We start from the raw sequence: 25,533 nt of genomic DNA, 5'->3' as shown, positions 1-25,533 counted from the left end.
AATGACAGAGGAGGATTTGAGGCTATTTTTTCCAAATAACATTTCTGTGGTATGCAACTAATTGATCAAACTGTAATCAAATAGTCAAGACATGTGCAGTCATTGAAATGCATTTCTCTGGCAACTCCTTTCATATTTAGTTGAGTATTTAGTGGATTTTTATAAATGGTACTGTACGATCATATTAGGACCTAACTCATTGGATATTCCAAAGTACTTTCCAATATCTGGTTTTGTTTGTTTTTAATATTTCATTAATTTTATATTAATGAGAGAAAGAGAGACACCAGAGCACTGTTCAGCTCTGGCTTATGGTGGTGCTGGAGATTGAGCCTGGGACCTCAGCCTCAGGGTCTTTTGCATAAACATTATGCTGTCTTCCCAGCCCCCAATATCTGTTAATGCAATGTTAAATTTTTGTCTTCTGTGTGAATCAGCAAATGTCAAATCTGTCAGTGGTAAAGAAGACATAACTGGAAAGAAATAAGATTATTAGAACATCAAAGATTAAAAAGTTTATTTATCTCTATTCATTGTACATGAGACAGAGGAGAGAGAGAGAGAGAGAGAGAGAGAGAGAGAGAAAGAATGGGGGGTGTCTAGGTAGTGGCACACCTGGTTGTGTTGTGTACTCGTTACAGTGCGCAAAGATCTGGTTTCAAGCTCAAAGTGCTGTGTCTCCCTCCCTCTCTGTCAACCCCGTCCCTCTCCATTTCTGGCTGTCTCTATCCAATAAATAAAGATAACCAAAAAAAAAACCACTGTAAAAGAAGGCGGGGTGTATCAGAGCACACTGATGCATGTGGTGCTGGGAATTGAGCCAGGAATCTCGGGCATTGGAGCCCAATGCTCTCTACCAGTTGAGCCATTTATACAGTAGCAAGATTAAAAAGTTTTATGGACAGACTTTGGGAAGGAGTTTCCTGTAATTATGTGACTTAGTTTAGCCTGAATTTAGGATGTTTTTGGATTGAGACACGGTGCATGAGAGTGCTTGTTTCTGGTTTGTGTCCTAAATGATTTATATTTCAGATTCTTGATGGTTGATGATATGTCAAATGGTTTAATCCCGGTATGTATTGGTTATGGACTTCAGTTATGTATAAATAAAAACATTCATTTGCATTTTTCTTGAATAGTCTTTCTTTTTAACTGTTTTGAAGCCTAGTAACTTACTCATTTTTCAACTTTTATTACAGCACCTGATCAATTTTCTAGCAGGAGAACGATCATGGAGGTGGTGCCAGCTGAGGTGAATAGTTTGCTTCCAGAGGAGATAATGGACACTGGTATAACGTTAGTGGATGACGATAGTATTGAGGCTGTCATTGTTTCATCCCCAATTCCCATGGAGACTGAACTGGAAGAAATTGTCAACATTAATTCTACTGGTGATTCTACAGCTACACCCATTTCTACGGAACCAATCACAGTGTACAGTAACCACACTAACCAAGTTTCGGTGAATACCACAATTACTAAAGCAGATTCTAATACCACAGTGAAACCAACTTTTCCAAGTGGCCTTCAAAAACTTGGTGCTCAGACTCCTGTGACTATATCAGCCAATCAGATTATTTTAAATAAAGTATCACAGACTTCTGATCTTAAACTTGGCAATCAGACCCTTAAACCAGATGGACAGAAGTTAATTTTAACAACTTTGGGCAAGTCTGGTTCACCAATTGTTTTAGCACTACCCCATAGCCAACTACCCCAGACTCAGAAAGTTACAACACAGGCCCAGTCAGGAGATGCTAAGTTACCATCGCAGCAAATTAAAGTAGTTACCATTGGAGGGAGGCAAGAGGTGAAACCTGTCATTGGTGTCTCAGCATTGACCCCAGGAAGTCAACTGATTAATACTTCAACACAACCCTCTGTGTTACAGACCCAACAGTTAAAAACAGTACAGGTAAAATAAAAACAATGGGGACTTCTTACTTTAAAGTGCATGTTAAAAATTAAATGAATTCATAGTTACTTTTGTAGTGATTAAATGCACAGTTGTTAACAAATTCTTTTGAATGTTAATTTTAGTAATTGTGTGTATGTGGTAAAGTTTGATATATTTAATGCTTTTGAGTATTGTTTCCATAGAACTTAAGACTTAGTTTTGGTTAAATTCCAAATGTGTGTGTGTGTGTGTGTGGTTTGTTTTTTTTTTTTGTTTGTTTTTTAATTTTTATTCCCTTTTGTTGCCCTTGTTGTTTTATTGTTGTAGTTATTATTGTTGTTATTGACATCGTCATTGTTGGATAGGACAGAAAGAAATGGAGAGAGGAAGAGAAAACGGGGAGAGAAAGACAGACATCTGCAGACCTGCTTCACCACTTGTGAAGTGACTCCCTGCAGGTGGGGAGCCGGGGGCTCGAACCAGGATCCTTATGCTGGTCCTTGCGCTTTGCACCATGTGCACTTAACCCTTTGTGCTACCACCCAACTCCCTTGTTTTTTAAATAGTTTTAAAATGGGCTGTTGAAATAGCTCACTTTTTAATAGTCTGCACTGCTTTGCACTGATTTGAGTCTGGCCCCTACCACATTGAAGGAAGAAGCTTAGGTGCTATGGTATCTTTCTCTATCTGTCTCTGTCTTTCTCTGTGCCTCTCTGCCTTTAACAAAAATAAATTTTAATTTAATTTTTTTAACAAATTAATATTCTTAGTAGTAGTATGACTACTAAGATGTTCTAAGTAGAAGGATACCCTAGTTGCTGCTTAGACTATCAAATCATTCAGGCACAAAGTCTAAGAAAATTTGCTTCTCTGAGAGACCCTTGGAGCCAACAGTAGTGTATACTGGCCAGTGTTTGCCTCTTCTTTGGGGTTAACTGACCATTATAATCCTTCATGTTTGCAAAATGGAAAAGCAATGCCTTGTGATAGAAGGTAACATACAGAGTTTAAAGGTGGCCCAGTAGGACTTGAGTCACATCTATGCTTATCTTCTCAGCTATGGACATTTAGATAGGTTACTTGTTTTCTCTAAAGTTTTATTTTTATCTTATTAGATGGCTATTTGGTTATGATAATATACATTATAAAAGAGGGTACTAGGTACAGTTCTCATAACTTTTAAGTATCCTTCAGAATGGTACCTTTTGCTAGTTTGAATAGCACTCTATGATTACAGATTATCAGAGCACAAAATAAATGATTCCCAGTTTTTCATTCCCAGACAGATGTTCTTAGGTTTTCTCTACTCTTAGAAATGCAGTGAGTGGGACCTGGTGTTGGTGCACCTGGTTTAGCACACATGTTACAATGCACAAGGACCCGGGTTTGAGCTCCTGGTCCCCACCTGCAAGGGGAAGCTTCATGAGCGGTGGAGCAGGGCTGCAGGTGTCTCTCTGATTCTCTCCCTTTCTACCTTTAGCTTCCCTCTTGATTTCTGACTGTCTATATACAATAAACTAATAAAAATAATAATAGAGAATAAAGCAGCAAAAAATAAAAAAAAGAAATACAATGATCCACTTACTGTGAGGGGAAACAATTTCCTTTTTAAAAGAGTCACATTAAAAAAGTCATGGGTGGGGGTAGATAGCATAATGCTTATGCAAAGAGACTCTCAAGCTTGAGGCTCCGAAGTCCCAGGTTCAGTCCCCCGCACCACCATAAATCAGAGCTGAGCGTGCTCTGGTGTTTCTGTGTCTTTCTCTGCATCTCTCTCAAAAATAAAAAAAAATAAAATACTTTAAAAAAAGTCATAAAAAAAAGACGAGTGGTAAGCAGGTGTTTAAGAAAGTAGGAAGATTTGCAATACTGTCCACTCTCAGATGATAATAGAAACAAGGATACTGGTAACTAGAAACTTTGTTTTCCATGCATTTTTTACTTAAGAACTTCAAAAGATTTCACAAACCCTTGTAATTTTTCCTTGCTCCTCCTCCTATTATTTTATGCCCTTTTCTGGTTGATTATGCTCTCCTTCATATGTCTGACTTCCCTTTGCCCCCCCTTTTTTTATTCTTTCTATTCTTTATTTATTGGATAAAATCAGAGAAATGAAAAGGGAAAGCAAGAGAGACACTTGCAGTGTTGCTTTACAGTTTGTGAGGTTTTCTCCATACACAATGGGACCAAGGGTTTGAACCTGGGTCCTTTTGGATGGTAACATGTGCTCTAATGTGTGCATCTCCACCAAATTCCTTTCCTTTATTTTTGATGAGCATCTCCTGAATGAGATAGCCTGTCATCAGCAAATATCTTGTGTTTATCTTGTCATCTTTTTTTTTTTTTTTTTTCTCTTTTTCCAGAGCACTGCTAAGCTCTGGCTTATGGTGGTGTGGTGGATTGAAGCTGGGACTTAGGAGCCTTAGGCATGAGAATCACTCTTTGCTCTTGTCTCCTTTTTTTATTACATAGAGATAGGTGATAGAGAGGGAGAGAGAGAGACAACTGCAGCACTGCTTCAGCACTAACAAAGCTTTCCCCTGCAGGTGAGGGACTAGAGGCTCCAAGGTGGGTCCTTATGTATTGTAACGTGTGCTCAACCAGGTGTGTCACCACTCAGCCCCTGAAGTGGTTTACCGGTGTTCATTTGACTTTGGGGATATGAATTGTAATCATATTGATAAGAAACTGATAGTATAAATCACAATATCATTTTACAAGAGCCATTTAAGAACATACTGTTTCAGTGATCAACTTACTTAGTTTTCTCCTGCAGTCCCCAAAGCACTGGTGGCAACAAAACTGAATACTGGGGTATTTCATAATTTCTTTTATTGCTACTTTTTTCCTACCTGATTCCAGTGCTCCTATTGACCTTTTTTTTTTTTTTTTTTTTAAAGTAGAGAGATACCATAACATTGCTTTTACCACTTGTGAAGTTTCATCATTGCATGGTGATCAGGTACTTGTGCATGGTAAAGTGTAGACTCTTATATGAGCTATCTCCCGGCTCCTCTTACTAGTTTTTTATTTTATTTTTTTCTTCAATAATGTATTTGAGAAAGGACAAGTAACTATTTTTAAAAAATTACAAAACCAAAACAAAAAACATTAGGGAATTCTATTTAGGGGGTTCTGTCTGTCCAGTTTAGACAACTGTAATCTAACTCAAAAAGGATGTTAGAAGGATCTGAAGCACAGACTCACAAAAAGCTACATATCTATATGTTTCATTTTAGGGACCAGAATATCTGTTTTAGAATTATATGGTGTATATGATTCTTTGATTTTTTTCCTAGACAGTCTTCAGCGTTGTCTTAAATTTAATCAGAGTATTGAAACTGTTAGGGTATGGACATCAGGTAAGGGTGGAAGAAGGAGACCCATCTTGAAAAAATGAAGGAAAGAGGTGACAGTTGAGGCCAGAGGCAGTAACAAAGAGGTATAGTTATACTTAATTACAGATATATAAAAACTCTCCCACAGTTCTTGTGTATAGTATATAAGATTAATATATAACTACTGATCTGGAACAAAATATGTCCATATTAGGTTCTAAATCTATACAACACAGTGCCAAAAATTACCTGCATGAATTATTTGACTACATTTGATTGACTAGCTTGCTTGTAAATTTCCTTTTCTGATTTTTTTGTTTTAATCTCCTGATTAGATAAATTTGCTCAAAATTATATTTATATACTTTGTCTAATAATTTAGTTCTAGGGTGGTTTACAATTCATAATGCAAATGCTCCTGGCTCCTTAATGGAACTGGAAATTGATATTTTCAGCAGTGCTTCACTAAAGAAACACACCCACAAGGGCAAGTTGAGATTGTTCTTTTGAATAATTAATGTGTTTTTGGTTGAATTGTTTACAGTTTCCTGATTGGTAAATGTACATGTAATAATATGATTGTGAAAATCAGTGAAAAATACAGAAATACTTTAAGCTTCTAATCTTTATCGCTCTGGGAGTATGGACCCAGGGTCATTATGGGGTGCAGAAGGTGGAAGGTCTGGCTTATGTATAAGCTAAGGTTATTTATTACAAGTTATGACCATTAAAGATTATCAGTAGTTCTGTGTCTTGAGATTATTAAAGCTAAGTGTCTTGAGATTACTAAAGCTAAGTCAATAGGTGTCATAGTTTTACTTATTTTAGAACTTTAGGACTTGAAACATACTTGAGAAATGCTTTTTCTTTATACCATCACAAATTGCATCAGGCTTTTAAAATGTAATGTGGACTGATTTGATAGTTTTGGAAGGTAGGTATATTTTAATGTAGTGATGAGTTGCCTTGTTTTGATTTTTTTGTATTTATTTTCCCTTTTGTTGCCCTTATTTTTTTATTATTGTTGTTGTAGTTATTGTTGTTGATGTCATTGTTAGATAGGACAAAGAGAAATGGAGAGAGGAGGGGAAGACAGAGGGGGAGAGAAAGACACCTGCAGACCTGCTTCACCGCCTGTGAAGAAATTCCCCTGCAGGTGGTGAGAAAGGGGCTTGAACCGGGATCCTTAAGCCGGCCCTTGCGCTTTGCGCCATGTGCACTTAACCCGCTGCACTGCCGCCCAACTCCCTGTTTTGAATTTTTAAAGATTTACTGTATTACATATGAGAGAATTTCACTTTAGACAAAGAGAGAAACCATCCGGAGTACCGTTCTGGTACATGAGGTACTGAGGATGAAATTGGGAATCTCAAACAAACAAATTTAATTTTCTGCTGCTGAACCAGCCTGAATTGTTTTGTTTATAAAAAGTGATTTGTATTTCATTTACATTTTTTTGTCAGGAATATGTTCTGAATGTAAGACAATATGTTACATTTTTAATGTGGAATTTGAGCACAAAAATAATATTTTAGTTCTGTGTTATTATTTCTGTATTTCAATGTATTTCTAGTATATTTCTCTCACTTGAATTGGTCGTGTTTATTTTAAGCCATTATTTCCAGTACTTTTAGGGCTCTTCTTATTGGCTAACATAACATTTTAATTTCCTTTCTGCTGTGAAAGTCTGATTTTTTAGAATTTATTTATTTCATACAAAATTAGAGTTTCACATAGAAAATCCAGAGCACATTTCCAGTACATGAAACTATTTCCCTTATCGTGTGTGTATGTGTGTGTGTGTGTACATACACACACGTGTATGTGGTTTTGTTTGTTTCTGTGACTTCACTGCTAGGAGTCTACTTTTTCAGATAGAGAAAGACAGAGGGGGCCTGGTGGGTGTGCCCTTGGTAAAGCACACATATTACAGTGAGCAAGGACTCAGGTTTAAGCCCCAGGTTCCCACCTGCAGGGGGAAAGCTTCACAAGCAGTGAAGCAGTATGTGCCCGTTCCCTCTTAATCTTTCTAAATCTCCCTCTGTAGGGGGGAACTGGGTACTTGAACCTGGGTCCTTGTTCATGGTAATGTGCTCTTAGCAAGGTATGCCTCTGTCCAGCCCTCTCACACTTAGTTTTGAAGATTTATTTATTTATGAGAAAGATAGAGGGCTGGGGAAATAGTTCATTGTGTCAGAGAACCAGTTTGTATGTCTGTGGCCCCAAAGGTCCCAGGTTTAATCCTTTGTACCACCTTAAGCCAGAGGTAGCAGTGTTCTGGTCCTCCCTCTATAATTCTTTCCCTTTCATAATAAATCAAGAGGAAGACAGATAATGAGAAAGGCGGAGGGAGGTAGGCAGGGGGAGAGAGAGAGAGAGAATCATTGTCACTCTGGCATATGTGTTGCTGGGGACCCAACTCAGGACCCCATGCTTGGTAGTCCTATGCTTATCCACTATACCAGTTCTGGAGTGCCTGCTTCAAACTTTTCAAGTCTTTATGTACATTGATAACTTCAATATAAAAACAATGGTAACTATCTTCCTTGACATTTAGAGAATTTTAGTTCTTAGTTCAAGTTGACAATGTGACAATATGTAACTTAAGATCAAAGATAAATATAAACTTTCCCTTCAAGGGATTTATGCTGGTAAACAATATTTTAGCAGATTATATTTCAGAGTCATTACCTGTGGGGTAGTCTGTGTGCCACACATGTCTCTTCATGTCATAGGGAGTTCAGTTCATTTTTTTAAAAGATTTTATTATTTATGAGCGAGATAGGAGGAGAAAGAAAGAACCAGACATCACTCTGGCACATGTGCTGCTGGGGATCAAACTCGCAACCTCATGCTTGAGAATCCAAATCTTTACCACTGGGCCACCTCTCAGACCACGGGAGTTCAGTTCTTTAGCCCCTGATATATAGATATAAAGCTGAAGATCTCATAAGCCTATCTAAAATGAATAATTATACTTTTCTCCCTGGAGTCAATGTCATTATATTTCCAGGTGGCTTTATCATTCTCTATCTCTCTCTGCTGGGAACCAATCCCAGGGCCTTAATCTCATGAGGCATATACTCTTCTTATGGGGTTATTCCCTTGCCTCTTGTAATTTGCCCTATTCTATCCCTTTATTATTGAAAATGGATTTGTTGTACCATTGTTTTTGAATTATTATGGTGTTTACTATTAAATATTAAACCCTTGGTTTTCATAATTTTTCTTTTTATTTTCTCCTTTTGCCAGAGCACTACACAGCTCTGGCATATATATATATATACACACATACATATCCAGAGCACTACTCAGCTCTGGTTTATGGTGTTGTGGGGGAGTGAACTTGGAACTTTAGAGTCTCAGGCATGAGAGTCTCTTTACGTAACCATTATGTTATCTCACACACACCCCCACCCCAATACTGGCATATAGTAGTGCAGGAGATTGAATCTGGGACTTCAGAACCTCAGGCATGAAAGTCTTTTTTTTTTTTTTTTTGTAATAACCATTATGCTATCTCCCCTACCCCCTTGGTTTTTATCATATGCATATATTTCAGAAACTAAAGTAAGGATTCACATTAAAATGCAAAGGTATTATAATACTATATTGGCGTAAAATTTTGATCAATGGTTGCAATTTTAAATGTTATCCACATTAGTACCTATAGCTTGTTAAAGAGCTGGTTTCACATGTTGTTCTTTATAGCAATAGTTTGTCTAATTTCTATTGAATAGGTGTTTTAAGGAAACAGATGGTCTTCATAGTTATTTGTATATTTCAGATTGCTAAGAAGCCTCGAACACCAACCTCTGGTCCAGTAATCACGAAGCTGATCTTTGCAAAACCAATTAATAGTAAAGCAGTTACAGGACAGACAACTCAAGTATCACCACCAGTCATTGCAGGTCATATCTCTTTATAGTTTACTAAGCTACATATTTACCTTCCTTGTAGGTTTGAAAAAGGCTATTCTACTTTGAAGTGTTTTAGTACAGCAAGTATAGCTTATTGTAAACCAAACTATTTAATAAAAAAAATGCTGCTCTTATTTATTGTATGTCTTGAACAAAATGCCTTATCTTAATAAGTCAGTGCATTATTTTAGTCTCTTTAGTTTTGGGAAGAACTTTTTCATCAAAGTAGCAAAGCCTTAAATTCCTGTAGTTCTTGATAATATTTCTCCAGTAGTTTTAGCTTTTTACTGTAGAGAATTGTATATGAGCTCTGGCAGTCTATTAAATGACCAAGGTGGAGTACAGCACATGTGCTAAGTTTAATTGCTTTAAGTTAATATATATGAACCCTTAATATTTCATGGTTTGTATCTGAGTTTTTGTTTTTTCAATTTTTATATACTCTATAGCAATTTTGTATGGGCTGAAAATTTTCACAGTGGTAGTGATTTCTAAAGTGATAACAGAATTTTAGCTATATTACTTTTATTAGTAAATTTCTTTTTTTTTAATATTTATTTTTTTAATTCCCTTTTGTTGCCCTTATTGATTTATTGTTGTAGTTATTATTATTATTGTTGATGTCGTCATTGTTAATAGGACAGAGAGAAATGGAGAGAGGAGGAGAAGATGGGGGAAGAGAAGGATAGATGCCGGGAGTCGGGCGGTGGCACAGCACAGCGGGTTAAGCGCACGTGGCGCAAAGCACAAGGACCTGCATAAGGATCCCAGTTCAAGTCCCCGGCTCCCCACCTGCAGGGGAATTTCTTCACAGGCGATGAAACAGGTCTGCAGGTGTCTTTCTCTCCCCCTATCTGTCTTCCCCTCCTCTCTCCATTTCTCTCTGTCCTGTCCAACAACAACAACATCAATAACCATGACAATGTTAAACAACAAGGGCAATGAAAGGGAAAAATAAACAAGTAAATATTAAAAAAAAAATAGATACCTGCAGACCTGCTTCACTGCCTGTGAAGCGACTCCCCTACAGGTGGGGAGCCGGGGGGCGAGAACAGAGATCCTTATTCCGGTTCTTGTGCTTTGTGCCACCTGCGCTTAACCCACTGCGCTACAGCCTGACTCCCATTAGTATATTTCTTAGTGTGTCCCAATTCTCTTTTATCATATACTTTAAAGTTTGCCATTGCCAGTTATATCTTAGAAATCTTGATTTTAAGTAATTCATTATTTTATTCTAATTTAACCTGCTTTGTACTCACAACCTAGTATTCAACATTGTCAAAGTCTTCTTTGACTTGGAAATGTTTTTGATTCATTAACCCTTTCACTTTCTCCCTAAGTCACGCCCTTCATGTCAAGTTTTTTTTTTATCCAGTAATCATAGAGAGTCCATAGCCCATAATTATCACTCCTTTTGCAATGTCATTGATCCACATCCCTCCTCTTACTCATTACCTGGCAAACAATTCAATATTTCTTTGAAAAGAAAAAAAAGAAAAGAAACTCCACATAGCCCTGTTTGATCTTGAATCTGGGACTATTAGTCTTTTCACCAATTAGGAGCTCATATCTGATTCCCATTGTTATAATAGTTATGGAAGCACTTCTGGATGGTAAATTTTTACTAGATGTTGTGAAATGCTAATTACCAATTCCTAGAATGTGTATTCTTGATGAAGCTATGTCAGACATTAGCTAACCATCCCTGGGATTTATATTAAAATCACCTACTACTGTCTTTGACAAAGTTATAGACAATAAGCAACTCTGAAGTTTATGACAATATTTTCCTTCTCGGAGACTTTGGACTGCTGTATAGGAGGCTTATTTTTTGCAAGTGAGAGAGAAGAAATGGAAATAGTGTAGTTTAAGGGTAACATTAGATGAGTAGAGGGTTGTAATGATACAAGAGACTAGTGTTCTACAGGCTGTCTTGAGAAGCAGGAAAAGCCTCAGAGGAAAGATTGAAAACGTTTGCTTTAAAAAGTGGAGTTGTTTATTTTTTTTTCTGTTGCCACTAGGGTTTTTGTTGGGGCTTCATGCTTGCAGTATGAATCCACTACTCCCTACGGCCATTTTGTTTCCTTTCCCTTTCTATTTTATTTAGTAGGACACAGTAATTGAGAGTGGAGAGTATAGAAAGGGAGAGAGGCAGACAGACACCTGCAGACCTGCTTCACCATTTGTGAAGTGTCCTGCTTGCAGGTGGGGAGTGGGGGCTCAAACCCAGGTCCTTGAGCATGGTGATCATTTAAAGTGCATATAAGTTGTTCTTAATGCCTTTATAGGTCTCATTTAAGATATGGCTTTTTTTTTTTTTTAAACTAGAGCACTGCTCAACTCTGGTTTATGGTAGTGCAGGTGATGGAATCTGGGTCCTTGGAGCCCCAGGTATGATAGTCTCTGCGCATAACCACTGTGCTGTCGACCCCCACCTAAATCTCTCGTTTAAAATGAATTTTTCTTCCTTTTATTAAAGATAAACTTATGTTTACATGAAAGTAATTTTTCTAAAATGCATCTCTGATCTCTGTCTCACTTTTACTTCAAATATTGTTGGCTAAATCAGTTTTTTGACAAAGGTCTAGCAGAATTAAGTTCAAATGCCTATACCTTCTTATCATTAAAAGCATTTATGACATAATACACTTTTTTTTTTAAATTTTCACCACCTTTCAGCTTCAGACCTATGGTTTTAAAAAATATTTTCCTTTTTTGTTGCCCTTATGTTTATTGTTGTGGTTATTATTGTTGTTGTTATTGATGTTGTTGTTGCTGGATAGGACAGAGAGAAATGGAGAAAGGAGGGGAAGACAGAGATGGGGAGAGAAAGACACCTACAGACCTGCTTCACCGCTTGTGAAGCAACCCCCCTGCAGGTGGGGATCCTGGCGCTCAAACCGGGATCTTTATGTGGGTCCTTGCGCTTCACCACGTGGCTTTACCCGCTGCCCTCCTGGCCCCCAACAATGCCTTTTTAGTTTGCTGCCAGAGTTATTGCTGGGCCTTAGTTCCTGTATGACTCTACCTTTCCTAGTGACCATTCTTTTGGAAGAGTGGGTGAGAGACAGAGTTAGAAAGGAAAGAGAGGCTGAGAGAAGGAAAGATACCTGCATTACTGCTCCACCACTTGTGAAACTTACCCTCTGCAGATGGGGCCTGGGATCCAAAGGGTTGTACCCTGCTCTTCACACATGGTCACATGTACATTCTACTGCATGAACCACCTGGCCCTTAGTGGTAATTTCTTTTTTCTTTCCTTCTTTCTTTCTTTCTCTCTTTCTTTCTTTCTTTCTTTTTCTTTTCTTTTTTTGGTAATTTCTGTTTTGTTTGATCTCTAGTTTAAAAAAATTTTTTAGGGGTGTCGGGCAGTAAGTAGTGTACTGGGTTAAGCACACATGGTGCGAAGCACAAGGACCCTTGTAAGGATCCCAGTTGGAGCTCATTCTGGGGAGGTGGGGTTCCAGGGCACATCAGGTCGTCATCTGTCCAGTGAAGTCAGTTTGGCATCATGGTAGCATTTGCAGTGTGGTGGCTGAAAAGCATTAAGATAAAAAGCAGAGTGGAGGGAGTCTGGCAGTAGTGCAGCGGGTTGGGAGCACGTGGCGCAAAGTACAAGGACCAGTGTAAGGATCCCAGTTCGAGTCCCCGGCTCCCCACCTGCAGGGGAGTCGCTTCACAGGGAGTGAAGCAGGTCTGCAGGTGTCTATCTTTCTCTCCCCCTCTCTGTCTTCCCCTCCTCTCTCCATTTCTCTCTGTTGTATCCAACAACAAACAATAATAACCACAACAAGGCTACAACAAGGGCAACAAAAGGGGGAGAAAAAAAAGGCCTCCAGGAGCATTGGATTCATGATATAGGCAGTGAGCCCCAGCAATAACCCTGGAGGGAAAAAAGCAGAGTGGACTGGGAGGTGGCACAGTAGATAAAGCATTGGACTCTCAAGCATGAGGCCTTGAGTTCCATCACCAGCAGCACATGTACCAGAGTGATGGCTGGTTCTTTCTCTCCTCCTGTCTTTCTCATGAGTAAATGAATGAATGAATAAATAAATAAATAAATAAATAAATTCTTTCAAAAAAATATATAAAGCAGAACAAATTGTTTAGTAACCAGGAATCTAAAGGTTAGACTATAGCTGATGAGATTTGGGGTCTCTGTTTTGGAAAAAGGTTTATTTTAGGTATATTCCAAAGGGCCCATGACTTTACTAATTTTTGCCTGAGCCTGATAGCTAACATGCAGTTGGGCCAAAGGCACTGTCTGGGGATATGGTGTCAGAGTTGGAAATACGACTAGAAAGCTGTATCAGAGAAGAGAGTATCGTCCAATTATGGGCAAAGTATACAAATATTGTTAACTGTAAACCCCATCAACTTAATCTGGGATCTATATTCAGCACAGGACACCCTTTTGAGGGCCAGAGGACACAGCACACCCTTTTGAGGGCCAGAGAGGAAGAGGACCTGTTTTGCTCGAACCCAGATCCTTACTCCGTCCTTGCGCTTCACACCATGTGTGCTTAACCCGCTGCGCTACCGCCCAACTCCCTGTAGACAGTCTTAATGTAGTCATCTTTGTACATCACTTTGAGGGTAATAGTATTTGAATCTATGGAGCTAAGGATTTGGAAATTGGATAACCAAGAGAAATGATAGGTGGATGAAAAATAGGCACTCCCCTTGAAAAGAACAGCTGAAATAATAAAAAATTTATTTATTTATTTATTTATTTATGGTTTCCAGAGTTATTGCTGGGGCTCGGTGACTGCACCATGAATCCAGTGTCCCTGGAAACTGTTTTTTCCCTTTTGTTGCCCTTGTTGTTTTATCATTGTTGTGGTTATTGTTATTGCTATTGTTATTGATGTTATTGGATAGGACAGAGAGAAATGGAGAGAGGAGGGGAGACGGGGGTGGGGGGAGATAGACACCTGCAGACCTGCTTCACCAACTGTGAAGCGACTCCCCTGCAGGTGGGGAGCCGGGGGCTTGAATTGGGATCCTTGTGCTTTGTGCCACCTGCGCTTAACCGCTGCACCACCGCCCAACCCCCAGATTTATTTATTAATGAGAGAACCAGAGTGATATTGTGGCACATGTGATGCCAGGGATCAAACTCCTAAGTTTGATCCTTATGCTTGATGGTCTATGCTTTGTCCACTGTGCCACCTCCCAGACTGCTTGAATTATAAGTAATATAAAATGGTCTTGGAGAAATTGATGAAATCCACAGGTATTTTGATAGAAATGACCTGTAAAATCATACTGTGCTCACCAAGTAGATTTTGCTATATTAATTTTTAGAAAAATTCTCCAAACTCAACAGTTGAGTTTTTTTGTTCACCATGAAGGCTCTTTTATTTAAAAAAATAAATAAATAAAAGCTATCTTCTTGTTGTTGTTACTTAGAATGAAATTTTGTCCCTATTTTAATTGAATTCACTTTGGGCTTTTTGGGAGGGGGGCAGTTGTGTACAATTTCTCATCTCACCATGATAGGTGTGTGCAAAACACTCTTACCCCCAGCTTAAGAGCTTTTCCATCATCATGTACCAGGGCCTAAGTGAATGCCACCCCCCCTCCCCCAGCTGCTCCCACCTTTTCCCTATCTTCCTTTCCCAGAGTGCTTTGCTTTGATGAAATATACTCCACCATTCTATGTTGTGTTTTCCCTTTCTGTTCTTGTATCTTAAGTTTTGCCAGTGAGTGAGATCACCCCATACTCATGCTTCTCTTTCTGACCTGTCTCACTTAGCATGATTCCTTCAAGCTCCACCCAAGACAAGGTGAAGGAGGGTACTTCACCATTCTGAATAGTATTTTATCGTGTATATATGCCAAAATTTTTCTAGTCACTCCTCTGTTGTTAAACACCTAGGTTGCTTCCAAGTTTAGTCTATTATAAATTGTGCTGCTTTGAACATAGATATATACAGATCTCTTTGGATCCATGTTTTGATTTCTTAGGATATATCTCCAGGAGAGAAATCGCTGAGTCATAGGTTAGGTCCCATTTTTAGCCTTCTGAGAGTTCTTCAAACTGTTCTTCACAGGGATTGGCCAATTTACATTCCCACCAGTAATATAAAAAGGTTCTTTTATCCCCTCAACCTCTCCAACATCTGTTGTTACTACCATTTCTTTATTATTATTATTATTATATTAATGTATTTTCCCTTTTGTTGCCCTTGTTTTTATTGTTGCTGTTGTTATTGATGTTGTTGTTGTTGGATAGGACAGAGAGAAATGGAGAGTGGAGGGGAAAACTGAGAGGAGAGAAAGACAGACACCTGCAGACCTGCTTCACTGCCTGTGAAGTGATTCCCCTTCAGGTGGGGAGCTCAAGGACCAGTGTTCAAGTCTCTGCTCTCTACTTACAGTGTGGATGCTTTACAAGTAGTAAACAAGGCCTGCAAGTGTCTTTTTCTCTTCCTCTCTGCCTCCCTCTTCTCTCAATTTCTGTCTGTCCTATCTAATAAAATTCAGAAGCTTGGGGATGGGGGAAGAATGACCTCCAAAAGCAATGGATTCACAGTGCTGAAACTGATCCCCACCATAACCAGGGTTGCAAAAAAAAAAAAAAGATAATGCATTTTTCTGACAATCAAAGACTTGGAGCATTTTTTTCATGTGTTTCTCAGCCTTTTGGATCTCTTCTGTGGTGAATATTATGTGTCTTCTCATTTTTGGATGGGGTCATTTGTTTTCTTGTTGAGTTTGGCAAGCTCTTGATGTATTTTGGTTATTTATTTTTTATTTTTTATTTTTTTTTTGTATTTTGGTTATTAAACTCTTGTCTAATATATATCATGTAAAGATCTATCTTCTGTGAGGGGACTTTTGGTTTGGGTAGTGGTTTCTTTTGCTATACAGAAGCTTTTTAATTTGATGTAAATCTCAGAAGTTTAAATAAGGCCAATTTTAATTTTTTATACAAATGCCATGGTTAGCTGTATGTCCGTTGTGGCATAGAAAGAAAACTCAGGGAGTCGGGCGGTAGCGCAGCGGATTAAGCACAGGTGGCGCAAAGCACAGGGACCGGCATAAGGATCCCGGTTCGAGCCCCCGCTCCCCACCTTCAGGGGAGTCGCTTCACAGGCGGTGAAGCAGGTCTGCAGGTGTCTGTCTTTTTCTCCTCTCTCCATTTCTCTCTGTCCTATCCAACAACGACAACAACAATAATAACTACAACAGTAAAACAACAAGGGCAACAAAAGGGAATAAATAAATAAAATAAATATAAAAAATAAATAAAACTATTTAAAAAAAGAATTTTAAAAGAAAGAAAGAAAGAAAGAAAGAAAGAAAGAAAGAAAGAAAACTCATCATTTCCAGTCACTCCAGGACGCAGTCTGACAGAGGAGTCACTGCTTTAGATGTAGCATGAAAGAAGAGCTTCAAAAGGTCTTATATATACAGTAAATGTTCTAGCCTAGAAATCATACACTTCCTTTTTTTATATAATTCATTGGCCAGACCTAGTCATGAGGCCTTACCCTATCCATATGGGGTGGGACAAGTAGGAACTGCAGTTTTGCCCTGTACCCAGATGGGAGAAATACAGACTACTTAATGAGTGGCACTAATGACTTGCATACATTCTTTCCAGGATTTAGAAGGTGGTGTGTCTTTATATTCCTCTTCTGCTTAGAATAGTAGTTTCTAAGATTTCAACTCATTGTGATTTCCATTTCCTTCGCCCTTCCAAGTTTTCCTTCTTTGTTCTTATAGGATATTGTCCAGAAGGGAAAACAGCCAGTTGGAATCTTTGAGGACAACTAGGAGAAAATACTTATCTCTTTCTTTTGTTATCTAAAATAGAGTAACTCCAGACAGTGTTTAAATCAGTCCTTTTCTTTCTTTTTTTTTTTTTTTTTAAGTTGATGTGGATTGAAAACAGATCCTGAATTGTTTGAATTCCGACAGGGTAACAATTGTAATATATAGCAGAAAATACAGGTTGAAATTTTAAGATTTGGATTTGAGCGTTGACTTAGGAACTGTGTCAGACACAGAGCAACACGTTGCTCAGTTGTCCTGAACCTATTTTCTGATAGCACATGTCAGTACTGATGAGAATATCTTGATGAACAGAAATGTTTTGTGGACTTTACATAAAATAGTATTAAGACACCAAGGATTACTCGGAAGTATTGTTTTATTTTTCTCTGCCTAGATTCACCACAATTCATAAGGTGTTCACATGTTTAAGTTCATAGATGTTTACAGATGAAATAGTGGACATATTACTATAACCCTTGTGACTGTAAATCATCATCACACTCATTTTAATGCTATTAGTGAAAGGTCAAACTGATATACTGCTTCTCATTTGCAGGAAGGGTTCTTTCACAGTCTACTCCTGGGACTCCATCAAAGACCATAACAATATCTGAAAGCGGTGTTATTGGATCAACTTTAAATTCTACAACACAGACACCAAATAAGATAGCCATCTCACCTTTGAAATCACCAAATAAGGTAAAAAAAAAACGAAAATAATACCACAAAAGCCATGTATTATGGCTAATGATACTTTTTTCTCTTGCAAATCACATCAGATACTTTAGTTTGAATATATTCCCAAGCAAGTAATAGGCTTTCAGTGAATACTGAATAACTTAGTAATCGAGGACATATGACAGATAAAAACATACTCTAAAGCCATAGTTATGTAATAATTTTGCATATTAAAATGATTTCTGTGGCTTATATGAATATGGGTACAACAAATCTTTTGAATGGGTAACAATATGTATTTAGCACCTCTAGTTAATATTTGTGCAAAATTACTATCTGGGTAAGTCAAATACATAGTGAATTTATTTTCATTTTAAGGTATTCAAACACATGTTACTTAACTCTCAGGTCAAATAAATAGTCCTACCTCACTACCTAAAGCATACAGATGTTATTCTAGTAGAGCATTTTGAGGAAGGTGTTTTTTTCATTTCACAGTATGGTTATTGACACATGAGTATAAATTCTCACATTCCCATGGTAGGTGTCTACAAGAAGAAAGGTATTTAAAAAATTTTTTTTAATTAATTTGTTTGTTTTTTATCAGAGCACTGCTCAGCTCTGGCTTATGGTGGTGTGGGGGATTGAACCTGGGACTTGAGAGCCTCAGGTATGAAAGCCTCTTTGAATAACCGTTATGCTATACCCCCACCTGATATCTTTATTTATTTATTGGATATAGAGATGGCCAGAAATTGAGGGAGGGGGCCAGGTGGTGGCGCATCTGGTTAAGTGCACACGTAACAGTGTGCAAGGACCCAGGTTCAAGCCTCTGGTCCCCACCTGCAGGGGGGAAAGCTTCACAAGTGGTGAAGCAGTGCTGCAGGTGTCTCTCTTAACTCTTTCCCTCTCTATATGCTTCCTTCCTCTTGATTTCTGGCTGTCGCTATCAAATAAATAAAGATAATAAAATTAAAAAAAAAGAAATTGAGAGGGAAGGGGTGATAAAAAGGAAGAGGGACAGAGAGACACCTGCAGCACTGCTTCACCACTCATGAAGCTTTACCCCGGCAGCTGGGGCTTGAACCTGGGTCCTTGTGTGTTGTAACGTATGCGCTCAACCAGGTGTGCTACCACCTGGCCCACGAAGATAGTTTTGTTTTTGTTTTTAAAGATATTATTATTAATAATATTATTATTATCTCCAGGTTATTGCTGGGGCTTGGTGCTTGCATTACAGATACACTGCTCCTGGAGGCTATTTTTTCCCTTTTGTTTATCATTGTTATTTTTTGTTGTTGTTGTTGCCCTTTTTATTGTTGTTGTAATTATTGTTGTTGTTATTGATGTCATCATTGTTGGATAGGACAGAGAGAAATGGAGAAAGTAGGGGACGACAGGGGGGAAGAGAAGACACCTGCAGACCTGCTTCACTACTTGTGAAGCGACTCCCCTGCAGGTGGGGAGCTGGGGGCTCAAACCAGGATCCTTATGCCAGTCCTTGCACTTTGGGCTACCTGCGCTTAACCCGCTGCACTACCATCAAACTCCCTGTTACTGTTTTTGTTGTCATTGCTATTGTTTTTGCTGGATAGGACAGAGAGAAATCGAGAGAGGAGGGGGAGAGAAAGATAGACACCTGCAAACCTGCTTCACTGCTTGTGAAGTGACGCCCCTGCAGATGGGGAGCCATGGCTCAAACTGAGATCCTTATGCTGGTCCTTCCACTTTGTACCATGTGTGCTTAACCTGCTGCATTATTGCCTGACTCCCAGATTTTATTATTTTTTAATTTTTTATTAATTTATTTATAAAATAAAAAACAAGACCATAGGATAAGAGGGGTATAATTCCACACAATTTCTACCACCAGAGTTCTTTATCCCATCCTCTCCCTTGAAATCTTTCCTATTCTTTATCCTTCTGGGAACATGGACCCAGGGTCATTATGGAGTGCAGTAGGTGGAAGGTCAGGCTTCTGTAATTGCTTTTCTGAACATGGGTGTTGGCAGGTGGATCCATACTCACAGCCTGTCCCTATCTCTTACTAGTGGGGCAGGGCTCTGGAGAAGTGGGGGTCTAGGACACATTGGCGACTTCCTCTCTCCAGGGAATTGAAGTTGGCATCATGGTAGCATCTGCAACTTGGCAGCTGATGCAAGTAGTTGTTTGTTGTTTTTTTTTTCCCCCTCCAGGGTTATCAGTGGAGTTCAGTACCTGTACCATGAATCTACTCCTGGAGGTCATTTTTTCCCCCATTTTTGTTGCCCTTGTTGCACTTGTTGTAGTTGTTATTGTGCTTGTTATAGTTGTTATTGTTTTCATAGCTGTTGTTGGATAGGCCAGAGAGAAATCAAGAGAGGGGGAGAAAAAGATAGATACCTGCAGACCTACTTCAGTGCCTACGAAGTGACCCCTGCAGGTGGGGAGCTGGGGGGTGGAACCAGGATCCTTATGCCGGTCCTTACGCTTTGCGACATGTGTGCTTAACCCGCTGCACTACTGCCCAGCACCCAAAGGTAGGTTTTTTTTTTTTTTAATGTATTTATTTATGAGAAAGATAGGAGGAGAGAGAAAGAACTAGACATCACTGGCACATGTGCTGCTGGGGATCAAACTCAGGACCTCATGCTTGAGAGTTCAAAGCTTTACCACTGCACCACCTTCCGGACCACCAAAGGTAGGCTTTTAAGGACATATTAATTAGGAAAGCCAAGCATTGTTATTTTGTAAAGTGCCACTTATGTGATTCTGAAAATATAGTGCTTCTTGTAATGATTTTCCCCCCAATGTGTTACTGTTCATAATATTATAGAACAAACATTAAAAACTTGCCTGACATTTTTTAAAGTATAATTATTGATTTCTTTCTTTTTTTTAAATATTTATTTATTCCTTTTGGTTGTCCTTGTTGTTTTATTGTTGTAGTTATTATTGTTGTTGTTATTGATGTTGTTGTTGGATAAGACAGAGAGAAATGGAGAGAGGAGGGGCAGACAGAGGGGGAGAGAAAGATAGACACCTGCAGACCTGCTTCACCACCTGTGAAGTGACTCCACTGCGGGTGGGGAGCCAGGGTCTCGAACTAGGACCCTTATGCTGGTCCTTGCGCTTTGCGCCATGTGCGCTTAACCCACTGCGCTACCGCTCAACTCCCTGATTTCTTTATTATTTATTTTTTAAGCATTTTATTTATTTTATTTTTGAGAGAGATGCAAAGAGAGAAAGACACAGAGAAAAACACCAGAGCACTGCTCAGCTCTGGCTTATGGTGGTGCAGGGGATTGAACCTGGGACTTCGGAGCCTCAGGGATAAGTCTTTGCATAACCATTATGCTATCAACCCCTGCCCCCTGATTTCATTCTTAATGAGACTTGGAATATAATGTACAAATACACTGTGTCTCTTATTACACCATCTATTAAAATGGAATTCTACCTGCCTTATAAAGGGTAACTACTTAATGGAATGACTTCAATAGACATTTCAGTGCTTCCTATTTGTTATGAATGGCGACTCTCCGGGAGTAAAAGTGTGGCTCACATAAGATTTTTTATTTAAAGTAGATCAGTTGGGAATTGAGACTTAACACTAAGAATCACCTCACAGAATTATAGCGTCCACAGGATTGATGAGCTCTGTCGTATGTCATGGAGGATATATAGATTTTGGAAAGTTTAACATTGAAAGAGCTTTTGTTCTTAGTGGTAGGTGAGCAGAGGAGACTCTCTGTATTTAGATAATACTTTACACAAAAGTGTAAAAGTGGGACGAACCCTCCAGTGTTGCATTGCCATGGCCACATGAGAATTAGAGTTCTAAGTTTAGGTGGAGGTGTGCCTGATCACAAGCCCATTACCTTCAGAGGAGTTTGGGTATATTATTCTTTTTTTTTTTTCTTTTTTTCTTTTGCCTCCAGTGTTATTACTGGTGCTCAGTGCCTGCACCATGAATCCACTGCTCCTGGAGGCTATTTTTTTTTCTTTTTGTTGCCCTTGTTTTCTTATTGTTGTGGTTATTATAATTGTTGTTGTTATTGATGTCATTGTTGTTAGATAGGACAGAAATTGTGAGAGGAGGGGAAGACAGACAGAGGGAGAGGAAGACACCTGCAGACCTGCGTCACCACTTGCGAAGTGATCCCCTTCCTGCAGGCTCGAACTGGGGTCCTTAAGCTGGTCGTTTAACCCGCTGAACTACCGCCCAGCCCCTGGGGTATATTATTAACTGCAATCTGTGTCTTTTTTTTCCCCCCTTTTGTTGCCCTTGTTGTTTTTCATTGTTGTTGTAGTTATTGTTATTGATGTCATTGTTCTTAGATAGGACAAAGAAAAATAGAGAGAGAGAAAGAATGACACCTGAAGACCTGCTTCACCGCTTGTGAAGCCACTCCCCTGCAGGTGGGGAGCCAGGGGCTCGAACCGGGATCCTTACGCTGGTCCTTGAGCTTTGCACCATGTGCGCTTAACCCACTGCGCTACCGACTGGCTCCCCATATGTGTCTTTTTGTTGCTTTTAGGACAACTGTTCTCTACCTTGTATGGACATTTGTATCATATGGGAAACTTTAATAAATATACTTGTGTGTATGTCATCAAGCATCTCAGTTTTAGTTGTTCTGGAATTTGGGGTGATATCAGGATTTCTTAATGCTCCCTGAGTGATGTGATACTCATGGGTGGTCTGGACTACCCTAGGATAACATTACACTTGTATTTAAGGCATATGATGATTGTGGCATTTTGAAAGATATTTTAGGGGAAATTAAGAATGGATTCTGGGGAGTCGGGCCGTAGCTCAGCAGATTAAGCACAGGTGGCGCAAAGTACAAGGACCAGCGTAAGGATCCCAGTTCGAGCCCTGGTTCCCGACCTGCAGGGGAGTCACTTCACAAGCGGTGAAGCAGGTCTGCATGTATCTATCTTTCTCTCCCCCTCTGTCTTCCCTCCTCTCTCCATTTCTCTCTGTCCTATCCAACAGTGACTAACTACAACAATGAAACAAGGGCAACAAGAAGGGGATAAATAAATAAATAAATATTTTTTAAAAAAAATAATGGATTCTGAGAGGGACCAGTTAGGTTAGTTTGGCTGTACTTAAGAAGCTTTTGGGGACCTCTTTCAAAACCTAATGGCTGAGCCCTGACTCAATTTACTTAAATTAAATGTCTTCAGGTGGAATTCTAGGAATTAGATTTAATGTTGAAATATTTAGAGTAGGTCAAGGAGAGAATCATTAAGTTAGACAATTATAATACTTCAGGTTTGAGCTAAAATATTAGCTTAGAAGTTAAACAGGTAGAGATGTTCAAAAGAAATTTCAGATGTACTGACCAGTGGCCCAGTAACTGGCACAGTGAATAGAGCATTGGACTCAGGGGCATGAAGTCCTGAGTTTGATTCTCAGCATTTCTTGTGCCAAAGTGATATTCTGGTTCTTCCTGCCTCTTTCACACTAATAACAAATTGCTAAATGATTATGATAATAATAAAATGAAGAAGGCTCAGGGAGGAGAATCTCAAATGACTCCTATATTTGTCTTGATAACAGAGTAAATGGTAACATGGCCGATGAACTAGTGTAATCTGGATAGTGTGTTGTTTTGCCATGTACATGACTCATGTTCAAGTCTAGCCTCCACTATATTGATACAAGCTTATGTATTGTGATCTCTCTCTCTGCTTTTTTGTCTATTATGGGTGACACCAACAACTGGTATGTGGACAACATATGATGCCGTACATGTAGGAACTACTTTTATTTTTTTATATCATCCTTAATGTCAATTAGTCTTTTTTTTTTTTTTTGCCTCCAGGGTTATCGCTGGGGCTCAGTGCCTGCACCACGAATCCACCGCTTTTGAAGGCCATTTTTTCCCCTTTTGTTGCCCTTGTTTATCGGTGTTGTTGTTACTATTATTATTGTCATTTTTGTTGGATAGGACAGAGAGAAATTGAGAGGGGAGGGGAAGACAGAGGGGGAGAGAAAGACACCTGCAGACCTGCTTCACCACCTGTGAGGGAACTCCCCTGCAGGTGGGGAGCCAGGGGCTGGAACCGGGATCCTTCCGCTGGTCCTTGCGCCACAGGGAATATTCCCACCTGTTCTGCTGTTATCAAGGAAGTTTACTACTAGAAATGGAATGTCAGGGGGTCGGGCGGTGGCGCAGTGGGTTAAGTGCATGTGGCGCAAAGCGCAGGGACCGGCATAAGGATCCCGGTTCGAGCCCCCAGCTCCCCACCTGCAGGGGAGTCGCTTCACAGGCAGTGAAGCAGGTCTGCAGGTGTCTATCTTTCTCTCCCCTTCTCTGTCTTCCCCTCCTCTCTCCATTTCTCTATGTCCTATCCAACAACGAATTGCGTCAACAAGGGCAATAATAATAACCACAACGAAGCTACAACAAGGGCAACAAAAGGGGGGAAAAAAATGACCTCCAGGAGCGGTGGATTCATGGTGCAGGCACCGAGCCCAGCAATAACCCTGGAGGAGGAAGAAAAAAAAAAAAAGAAATGGAATGTCAAACTCATTAATTTTGGATTCACTCTTGTATTTATTACTTTTCATTTCTCTTTGAACAGGTTCACCTTTAAGCGTCTCAGTGAAATACAGAAACATAATTTTTCACTTGACTGATTATCCTAAGTTAAAAGGAACAGGAAAATTAAACTCCAGGTTAATGATAGCCATGTTGTATTGTTCATTAGGCTGTGAAATCAGCTGTGCAGACCATCACTGTTGGAGGTGTGAGCACATCGCAATTTAAGACCATTATTCCTCTGGCAACAGCTCCCAATGTCCAGCAGATTCAAGTGCCTGGAAGCAAGTTTCATTATGTCCGACTGGTTACTGCCACAACCGCCAGTAGCTCAACCCAACCAGTTAGTCAGAACCCCAGTACAAACACTCAGCCTCTTCAGCAAGGTTAGTATCTTATTTTTAAGGTACAACTGTTTAATACTTTGAAAACTATTTAAAAACATTGGTCCTTTGTTTTCCTTGAGTCCTGTTAAGTATGACCTATCAGCAGTATTTGCAGAAACTAGTGAAATAGGATCTGAGTAGCATATAGCTATAGTATTTCATTCTGCTAAGTAATTATTCATTGATTTTAGGTAGCTACTTTATTGCTTTTTTAATATTTATTTATTCCCTTTTGTTGCCCTTGTTTTATTGTTGTAGTTATTCTTGTTATTGATGTCCTCGTTGTTAGGACAGAGAAGAGAGAAAAGGAGAGAGGAGGGGGAGAGAAAGAGAGACACCTGCAAACCTGCTTCACCGCTTGTGAAGCGATTTCCCCTGCATATGGGGAGCTGGGGACTTGAACCGGGATCCTTACACTGGTCCTTGTACTTATTGCTTTTTTTTTTTTTAAGATGTACTAGTTATGCCATTGAGATAGATGGAGTCAGATTATCCTCTTTTCTGAACTGAAAACTGCTTCTTAGAGTTTTGGTTAGTTTAAATGACTAGTAGCCAGTGAAAATGAGAAGTAATAACCTTTATATCTCTTATATCCTTTACTTATTTTGAACCATAGTTACTAATAAAAATTAAAAATTTCTTTAATTTTTTAATTATATTTATTTATTGGATGGAGAGCGAGAAATTGAAAGGGATGGGGAAGATAGGAAAGAGAGAAATACAACTACAGTCCTGCTTCACCATTCGCAAAGCTTTCCCCCCTGCAGGTGGAGACTGAGGGCTCAAACCTGGGTCCTTATGCACTATAACATGTACGCTCAACCAGGTGTGCCACTATCCAGCCCCCCAAATTAAAAATTTCTGTAACTTTTACTTTTTTCTAGAAGGTATCCTATTTGTATACTTTGTTTGCTTCTTGTTTATTTATTCCTGTCACTCGCTATACACACACCACTCACATAGCTTTTCTTTGTATTTATCTACTTGATAAAA

General features: G+C 39.1%; 1 protein-coding gene across 7 annotated transcripts in view; it reads left to right on the top strand.

The window, feature by feature from the left end:
* LIN54 (lin-54 DREAM MuvB core complex component) overlaps nucleotides 1–25,533 on the top strand; it is an 85,224-nt gene that overhangs the window by 26,086 nt on the left and 33,605 nt on the right. For 5 of the 7 annotated variants that reach the window (XM_060187990.1, XM_060187988.1, XM_060187987.1 and 2 more), the window contains exons 2-5: nucleotides 1,200–1,915; nucleotides 9,023–9,146; nucleotides 17,497–17,639; nucleotides 24,324–24,540. In XM_060187990.1, coding sequence (XP_060043973.1) covers nucleotides 1,232–1,915; nucleotides 9,023–9,146; nucleotides 17,497–17,639; nucleotides 24,324–24,540 — 1,168 coding nt within the window. In that variant the 5' untranslated portion in view covers nucleotides 1,200–1,231. The remainder of the gene's footprint in view (nucleotides 1–1,199; nucleotides 1,916–9,022; nucleotides 9,147–17,496; nucleotides 17,640–24,323; nucleotides 24,541–25,533) is intronic. The other 2 variants (XM_007518488.3, XM_007518489.3) reach the window with 1 other exon arrangement.

The sequence above is a fragment of the Erinaceus europaeus genome, chromosome 3 (assembly GCF_950295315.1).
Source record: "Erinaceus europaeus chromosome 3, mEriEur2.1, whole genome shotgun sequence".
NCBI lineage: Eukaryota > Metazoa > Chordata > Mammalia > Eulipotyphla > Erinaceidae > Erinaceus > Erinaceus europaeus.
The sequence above is the reverse complement of the archived record's forward strand: the minus strand, read 5'-3'. Positions and strand labels throughout refer to the sequence as shown.